General features: G+C 37.6%; 1 protein-coding gene across 1 annotated transcript; it reads right to left on the reverse strand.

The window, feature by feature from the left end:
- Nucleotides 1-2,507: 2,507 nt before the first annotated feature.
- lim2.5 (lens intrinsic membrane protein 2.5) lies at nucleotides 2,508-9,237 on the reverse strand. Its single transcript, XM_047361768.1, has 5 exons — nucleotides 9,031-9,237; nucleotides 6,569-6,781; nucleotides 4,035-4,184; nucleotides 3,780-3,914; nucleotides 2,508-2,664 (listed from the first exon to the last, which is right to left on the reverse strand). The coding sequence occupies exons 2-5, from the start codon at nucleotides 6,744-6,746 to the stop codon at nucleotides 2,603-2,605; spliced, it is 525 nt and encodes a 174-aa protein (XP_047217724.1). The 5' UTR covers nucleotides 6,747-6,781; nucleotides 9,031-9,237; the 3' UTR covers nucleotides 2,508-2,602.
- Nucleotides 9,238-9,797: the final 560 nt, after the last annotated feature.

A 9,797-nucleotide genomic window follows, 5' to 3' on the forward strand; every position in this document is an offset into this window, starting at 1 on the left:
TAGCACTATCACCATTCAGTACTTCTCACTGCTGGACTTGGTTGTCTGGATTCTGCTACAAAATCCTAAAATATAACTTTATTTTAGTTTATAAACTTTCCAGAGTGCCTTTTTTGTAAATGTTGATTTTCAATAAAACTTTCAGCTGATTTGTGAATTTAACAACGTATCCCAGCTGTTTTAATAATACGTCCACATGATCCCAGGAGAGAGGATTTTTAAACACAATGAACAAAGGGGGAATTTAAAAATCATGATAGCTCTTATACTCTATATAAAATAAAACACAGAAGCAGCTGGATGTCCTCCTCCCAGTCTGTTTGGAGTTTTCTTTTTGTTCTGCCTTGTTCCTCTATCAATTTCCATTTACTGCTACCTGCGCTTGATTTTGATTCGGTACAGCCGTCCTAGAATATCCTGGATGCAGAAGAGGAAGGCTATTGGCATGGCCTTGGGGACCCTTGCTCTGTTCCTTATCTGTGTTGGACCATTCAGCTTCTCCTCTTTACTGGGTTACCTCCAGTATCAGAGCCCAGTATTGAGGTACTACACTTTGCTTCTTAGCACACTGAACACCTGTACTGATCCTATCATATTCTATTTTTGTTCCTCTGTCTTTTACTTCAAAAGCAAAAAATCCATTGACATAAAGTGTTGGAGTTAACCTCTTCAATTCAAAGAGCTCTCAGTCCAGCTAAAAAAAAACACATTTAGAGCCTCAGATGTTACATTTTCTTTTGTTTTAGAAATATCTGCTACAGGAAATTTGTTGTAATTGTTTTTTAAGAACCACGCATTGTTTGTTTTGTTAGGTTTTAAAATAATAAAATATTTTTGCAAACCTTTGCAGACAAAGGATTGATACATTTTCCTCTATGATATGTTATTTATGGAAAAGTAAAAAAAAAAAAAAAGCACATAGCTTCTAACTCAATGATAAGAACAACAGATCTAAAAATGATTACTAGTACTTTTAGTGTCATTATGCTTTGGAAATTTAAAGCCATTATTCAATGAAAAACAGCTAAAACTTGCATTTGTTCTCAGCCAAAGTTATTAAGAGCCAATGTGAAAGGTCCGAAGAGCCACTTGTGGCCCTGGAGTCACAAGTTGCAGACCCCTGTGCTGATTGATTTGTTGTAATATTAATGATATTCTTTTAATAAACATTTTTATTAAAAGAATAAAATGACCATTTTCATGTGACATTTTTATATCCTATGACAAAGCAGAAAGTACCTTAATTTTAAAATTATTGTATGATGATTTATTTAAACATAAATCTGGAATCTCTCATACTTCTCTGGGGGCAAAGTGACGCATTAAGAAAGGTCATATGCATTAAACCAGTTAACTAAGTTAACTTAGTTTGGATGTTACCTGGCAACTGTTAGGCAAATAGATATATATGTTGTCCTATATTATATTGTAACTAAATAATTTGACCAGTACAATGTAATGGTTATATAAATATGGTGTAGAATGTGGATACCACCCACAGGTACTTTAAACAAAACTTTTGTGAGTCTTATTAAATGTATGAATAGCATTTACTCAATCAGACCACTAAAATGTATTCTTATGGACATTACGTTCACAGGTACTGACAGATAACACCCTGCAGATAGACATAAAATACGCTCACTCACCTTTTCATAATTTACTTGAACGCCAGGTACAGAAAATGAAAAGTGATCTAATTTCTTTTTATGAACACAGGGATAAATATAGTAAATTCCAAGCACATCAGGTCAGCATAAATCTATTAAACAGTATGTGTCTGTAATAATAATGAACTGAACTTCATACACATTGATAATCAGAAAATTGTTCTACCTTGATCTACAGACATCCCAGGTCCAGTGTCCAAGTAGAGCCCCAGAAGCCTTAGAGCATGTTTTTGGCAGACGAAACCTCTCTTGGAGCAGAAACCCAACTATCAATCAAGCCAAGTGGTATAGTGGTGTGGAACCATACACACGGAGAGACAATGTGGCTTCATGAAAGCCACACAGCCCACGTGTGACCCAATCTAAATCTCGGTTTCATCATTTTTTTATTAAAACTTCGAACTGTGTCATCCAAGCTCCATCATTATTTTGCTACTCTCACTTTTTTCGATTCTATACAAAATCCTTAAATACTACTTTATTTCAGATTTAAAATTTCCGAAGAGATTGTTTGTTTTCCGTTTAATTTAAAATTCAAGATTTCTTTATCTGAATTTTGCAAAATACATTTTTAGAGCAGTTTTAATAGTCAGTCTACATAATCCAATGAAGGAGGATGAACTAAAAGACACCAATAGAAAAGGGAAAGTGAAATATAATGATGGGTGTCAGCACTGAGGCCTTGAATGCACTGGAACATCTTATGACATTAAATGTATGACAGTAAATTAATCAAAGAGTAGCTTCTGACATTTACCTGCATACTCAAATATGTATATTGTGCATTCTACCCAAACTATTGTTGACCTGTTTCAACAAAACACAACATATTTCAGGTAAATTTGCAAACTCCCAGATTTTATTAGTCTTCAAAAAGGTATTATTATATCAGTGTTTTGTTTTTTGCTTTGACATGTAATTTTCTGTTTGCTTTAACGTGGGCCTGCCACTCTTCTGCTCTCATGCATTCTGTAGGCACACATGTAGAATATACCTGTAAGACAACAACAAACATGAGCTATAAAAGGCAGAATAATAACAATTACAATGCACATGCAGGTCTAGATAAGAATTAGATTACATCCACAATAGGAGTAAAATAGTATGCACAGAAATATCCATATCTGTGCTTTTAACATTTAGGTGAGGTGGGAGTGGTCTGGATTCAGGCCTTCACTAGGAGCACCTGGGCCCAGTGTTCTAAGTCTATTAAAACAAAGTGGTTCCAGACATCCTTGGCTGCGTGCCAGACAGCAGGCAGAAATAAGTTTTGGGTTTGGTGTTGTTTAGTTCGGTTTAGTTTAGTATACTTTTGATTTGGTTGGATATGTTATTTTTATTCATTCATTTATTTATCACTTATAAACAAGCACACCCTACATGTCTGATTTACCATTGCTCACATATTTTAATATTTGGTTCATATATTTTGGTTTAATCTTGTTTACAGTGAAGAGTTTCTTAAGTCAGTTGCAAACTGTCTCCAGGTGTTGCACACCTCAGTTTATAAAAACACGATGGGACCAGACATCCACGACTTCTCTAGCTCCCCCAGTTAGCAGGCAGAGCTTGGCTTTGGTTTGGTTTAGTTTATTTTTGGTTTGATTTTATTATATGTATTTATACTAGTAAACACTTGCACATTCATGCTTTCATAAATATGAACCCTACACAACTGATTTATGGATCCTTACGTACCATTCTTAAACTTTGGTTATTCAGTTTAGGTTGATCTAAGTTAATTAAATTAATTAATTGGCATGTCTATTTGTCATCAACTTACAATTCAGGTTGTGACAAAAATGAAGGTTCATCTAACATATCTGAAGTCAGGTGCTCACTGAAAACACCTGGGCCTAGTGTTCTCAGTCTGCATCTGACTACACACCATCCCCACCTTGCCAGAAAGACAGGACATTAAAGACATTGACATGATTCGTCACAGTAACCAAATCAGAAAATTCTGAATGAACTGCAAATAATGAATAAAAACGATAATGCCATTGCCTATTTGGAATATTGAATGAGTTTTTGAAAGCTGCACATTTTGCTTATACAAATATGTACAATAGTTTAACAAAAATCAGCAACTTGAAAGTGTTAACCAACCTGCAAAGAAGTTCATGAGTAGTGCCACCCAGCCCAGTATGTAGGACCAAGAGAAACGCCAGTCACCAAAACGCTTGCCCAGGAAGTTCACTGTTACTCCCGTGTAAATGGCCATTGCAAGCAGAACAAAGAGAGCTGGTGTGAAGACAGAGAGTGATTCATCATAACTTGCTTGTCCTTTAAACAAATGGTCTCTAAAAAAAAAGGGGTGGGGGTGTGCATATTTGGTGATGCATTATTGTGTCTATGACTTACTTGAAACAAAGAACATGATCCCTGCGGCAAATGAGCGGTTGAACCTCTCGAAAGCAGAGAAGTGAGCAAAGGAGAGTATTCCTGCGATGATGCCAGCAAAGCAGGTCATGGTGGACAGGATCATGAAAGCTCGAGTGGCATTCCAGTAGGCTAAAGAGGAGAGGACAAACAGGAAGAATCCAGATAAACTATAAACAAAAAGGAACCAAATTAGGGCGCTGCAGTGACACAGGTGTAAAATGCGTGACCCATATTCAGAGTCTTCAGTCATCGACTCAGCTATTGCTGGTTCGACTCATGGCCCAGGCGACCTTTGCTGTATGTCTTCGCACTCTCTCCAACCCTTTCCTTTTAGCTTACTGTCAAAGAATTTAGAAAAATAAAGACCACTACTGCCGCAAAACAAAAACATAAGAAAACAAAAATTAGACTCACTGGAGTTTGTTTCCTAAGCCTTGCAGTTTAAATTTTCTTTGATTTTTATTTTCTATAATTGTTTCTTTTGACTGAAGTCCGATCTTGTAAGATGTTTTAGTGCGTAGCAAAATTAAAAATTTTTGAATGACTGCTACAGGTCCTTCTCAAAATATTAGCATATTGTGATAAAGTTCATTATTTTCCATAATGTCATGATGAAAATTTAACATTCATATATTTTAGATTCATTGCACACTAACTGAAATATTTCAGGTCTTTTATTGTCTTAATACGGATGATTTTGGCATACAGCTCATGAAAACCCAAAATTCCTATCTCACAAAATTAGCATATTTCATCCGACCAATAAAAGAAAAGTGTTTTTAATACAAAAAATGTCAACCTTCAAATAATCATGTACAGTTATACACTCAATACTTGGTCGGGAATCCTTTTGCAGAAATGACTGCTTCAATGCGGCGTGGCATGGAGGCAATCAGCCTGTGGCAATGCTGAGGTCTTATGGAGGCCCAGGATGCTTCGATAGCGGCCTTTAGCTCATCCAGAGTGTTGGGTCTTGAGTCTCTCAACGTTCTCTTCACAATATCCCACAGATTCTCTATGGGGTTCAGGTCAGGAGAGTTGGCAGGCCAATTGAGCACAGTGATACCATGGTCAGTAAACCATTTACCAGTGGTTTTGGCACTGTGAGCAGGTGCCAGGTCGTGCCGAAAAATGAAATCTTCATCTCCATAAAGCTTTTCAGCAGATGGAAGCATGAAGTGCTCCAAAATCTCCTGATAACTAGCTGCATTGACCCTGCCCTTGATAAAACACAGTGGACCAACACCAGCAGCTGACACGGCACCCCAGACCATCACTGACTGTGGGTACTTGACACTGCACTTCTGGCATTTTGGCATTTCCTTCTCCCCAGTCTTCCTCCAGACTCTGGCACCTTGATTTCCGAATGACATGCAGAATTTGCTTTCATCCGAAAAAAGTACTTTGGACCACTGAGCAACAGTCCAGTGCTGCTTCTCTGTAGCCCAGGTCAGGCGCTTTTGCTGCTGTTTCTGGTTCAAAAGTGGCTTGACCTGGGGAATGCGGCACCTGTAGCCCATTTCCTGCACACGCCTGTGCACGGTGGCTCTGGATGTTCCTACTCCAGACTCAGTCCACTGCTTCCGCAGGTCCCCCAAGGTCTGGAATCGGCCCTTCTCCACAATCTTCCTCAGGGTCCGGTCACCTCTTCTCGTTGTGCAGCGTTTTCTGCCACACCTTTTCCTTCCCACAGACTTCCCACTGAGGTGCCTTGATACAGCACTCTGGGAACAGCCTATTCGTTCAGAAATTTCTTTCTGTGTCTTACCCTCTTGCTTGAGGGTGTCAATAGTGGCCTTCTGGACAGCAGTCAGGTCGGCAGTCTTACCCATGATTGGGGTTTTGAGTGATGAACCAGGCTGGGAGTTTTAAAGGCCTCAGGAATCTTTTGCAGGTGTTTAGAGTTAACTCGTTGATTCAGATGATTAGGTTCATAGCTCGTTTAGAGACCCTTTTAATGACATGCTAATTTTGTGAGATAGGAATTTTGGGTTTTCATGAGCTGTATGCCAAAATCATCCGTATTAAGACAATAAAAGACCTGAAATATTTCAGTTAGTGTGCAATGAATCTAAAATATATGAATGTTAAATTTTCATCATGACATTATGGAAAATAATGAACTTTATCACAATATGCTAATATTTTGAGAAGGACCTGTATATGTTTTTTTGTTTTTTTTTATGGAAATCAAAACTAGGGTTCTGAATGATTAATTAGTTGTGTGTATTTTCTGTTTTGTGTAGGAAGTAGTTCTATAAATTATCACTTCTGTCTACCTGGAAACAACTGCAGTAACTTGGATGAAGCACAGCTTAGCTTTGAGCAGACATGAGACGGACTGGATGAGGCTTTTCTTTTGTCATTGTTCTCTTCTGTAAGGTTATATTTTCATTACAAACTTAACTTTATGTTCATCAGAAGATAGTTGTTAAATTTATGATATCACACGATAAGAGAAAGGACATAGAATACAAGCATTTTAGGCAATGCAATTAGAACTGTTAACTCACCAATGCTGTCGGTCTGCATGTAGCATTTACCAGACATGCAGTACCTCCATAGACCCTGATGGGCAAAGCTGCCCGACAGGCGGTACTGCATCCAGTAGTCTGTTGCTGTGGAGACCACGAGCAAGATGTTCCCCACAATGGCACAAAACAGGCCACCTCCCATGAAGCTGTACATCATGAGTGACAGTAAGATGCCGGCAAAGGCTTTATACACTGTAAGAAAATGGCACAATTAGGGAAGTAAACTGTAAAAGTTAGCAAATATGTGGATTCAAGTCAGACGAATCACAAATGTAATGATTGTAGAATCAAGTTTTGAAATCATAATGGACTTGGACCTTGACTTGTCACTTCACTGGGGCTTGAATCTTTGAAGCTGAAATCAGATAATATCTCACACTAAACTAAGAATGTTGTTTTAAACAACAGTCACTTCTTTATTTCTGGAACAAACTGTTATCTTTGATTAGTTTTGAATCAGTTTACACTAGCTACTAAGAGTGGCACGAAATCTTCTAGCACCGGATTTTACAATATTAAGACATCACAGTGGGTCTTATGTGAGGTTTTTCAATTGTTGTCAGCATGTCTTCACCTGGTACTTTCACAGACGCTTCTTCTGGCCATTACATTTTACACTTCATGAGAAATTCAGGTGCAGAACTACTAGGAAGCCCTTGCCAGTAGAGCAGAGGAAATCATGTGATTCCCATGCATTAAATATATAGACTAGTCAAGCCCAGACTAAATTTTATTTACCTGATTACAAATTCTTTAAGACTAAATTTGGAAAACGTTTACTCTACTGATGTGAGCAAAACAGGTTCTTCTTTTTCCCTTAAATATTGCTATAAACTTATGACACCTCGCTCTTGTTAACTCAACTACCAGAAGATCCCAGATCTAGAACAAGCGAGGTAGTTACAGAAGAAAAGTAAAAAGATGTGTAATGCTGTTAATGATATGTTTGTTAACACAAATAGTCAAAAGTCCTGTATGCAAAACATAAAACAAAACACCGAGGAGGAACATCATCTACTTTCCATCTGACATTTGCAGTTACACAAACAATTACAAGTAATGGGTAAAGACTAGAACTAACAGCAGTAATTACCATTATAAATATTTATGAGTGGTTTTCCTGAGATAAAGAAGAAATTGTTTTATTAGAGAAAACAAAATTTTAATTACAAAACTACATGGAAATATGTGTGAAGAGGTGTCTCTATAAGTACCAAATTGCAGGCTAATGTTAGCTTAACAGCTAATTAAATATTCTTGATTGTGAATTAAATTATTTGGGCTGGGAAGCAATTTTAGATATATGATGTTAATAGTTTGAAAAAACAATATCAACAATTAGTGAAAACTAACTTCACCGTTATTCAGTACAAACTGATGCCTTAACTTGCATTACCAGTTTGCTTGCTCGTCTTAACTTTGGACTTGATTTGTAACATGCATGTCCTCAGTTTGGATTTGACTGAAATGGCTGAACTTGAGGCTTGAGTTTCAAAACAATGATTCGTTCACCCTTCTGACTATAGGTAACCTAATAACTTTCTGTAACAAAACTGGTTGAATGCACTTAATGTTTATTTTTATAGAAATGCATTGTTTCAGGAAGCATTCTCTCTTCTGCAAAACTGGATACATTAGCCTCAAGTTTTATTTTTGCCTTAAGAGAAATGGTAAAGAGTATGAGCTTGCAACATGTTTTTTTCCTGGGTCAATCTTCTTTGGACGTAACTCTTTGTGGCAGCAGTGTTGAATAAATTCCCCTTCATCTCCTCTAACATTAAGTCAGCCTCCTCTAACAGCCTGGCAGCCTGCTTCATTGTCTTTAAGTTTATAGCTGAATACGGTTTTATTTGTATTAACATTTACAAGAATTATACTTAAAATATTCAAGAAGGTGCATGTAGTCGTGAATTGTTTCGAGCAGTCTGGTTTTAAAAAAGGCACCACGTCTGTCATGACTCATATGAGATGCTGGGTTTCACAAACCTAATAAACCAACCACAAAATGTAAAACCCACATGAGAAATTAGCCCATGAACCTAACAGTCAGCACACAAAATGCTTTTAATACTGAGAAAGGAAGTTACAGTTTAAGAAAGTCAATCGAAGATGGTTTGCAAATATAAAAATTGACCATTTAAGGTTGACATTTTTTACTATATTATATAGTCTTCTTATTCTCTCAGCATGTTTAATTGAGATATGTAATCACAAGAAAAAACCAAGAACACATAGTACAAAACTAGCATACGGTAGGCAAAGATTTTGAGCTAAAACCCTGAAACCTTGTGATGAAAAACTACTGAAGGCCTCCAGGGCCCATTAGTAAGACATGCACCTGTTGGCTTGCATGTAATTGCATTTTACCCATATAAACACCTAACACCAACTTGAATCAGACTTTGTAAAAATAAATAAATGACCACTCCACATCAACCTACCTGAATTCCTCAGGATAAATGAACCCTCTTAAGTATCTGCCCTTCCTTAGGGAGAGAATGCGAGAGTGCAAGCCAGGAGTGAGCAAATCGTCAAAGAGGAAGCTCTAGCTGAATTCCAAAAGGTTACCCCCTGAACTTTCTGTTGATGGAGGCAAAATCCTTTAAAACAATCAGCTCAGAACAAATGCACTTGAGCTGGTGGGCCGCAAGCCACGTGACACATTCACACATGGGAGTCGTTTGGGGGATCAGGGGATGAGGGGAGGGGTAATGGTGTAGCGGGAAAGAGGAGGCTCTGGGATACGAGGCCACTGCTCTACAGTCCTTGTCTGTTGTTGTATCAGTCATTCTGGAACTGTGGATGTGCAAATGCTTGCACTACTGCTGTGGTCAATGGAATATGCTGAAACGCACAGTTTCTTTTAGCGTAGCTGGGGTGTGGTCACAAGGACACATGCACGCTTACAACAGACACACGACCAAGGTGCTGATTAAAATACTGTACATACTACATGCAAAAAGCATTACATCATGTTGACACTTTGTGTAATTATGCTGTAAATATGCTGCACCGATAGTAAGTAGGCGGGATAATGATTAACCATACGGTTTTTGTTTTACTGCCTTGGCAGAAATAACCTTACGCAGAGCTGTCTAAAACAGCTAATATGAAATCAGGGGATTAAGACTTTAGACACATCACCATCATATTATCAACAAGCGGAAGATGATTAGCTTAGAAAATTTCATTATTTTTTTAAGTCAAA

This window comes from Girardinichthys multiradiatus, chromosome 3 (genome assembly GCF_021462225.1).
Source record: "Girardinichthys multiradiatus isolate DD_20200921_A chromosome 3, DD_fGirMul_XY1, whole genome shotgun sequence".
In the NCBI taxonomy this organism is placed as follows: Eukaryota; Metazoa; Chordata; class Actinopteri; order Cyprinodontiformes; family Goodeidae; genus Girardinichthys; species Girardinichthys multiradiatus.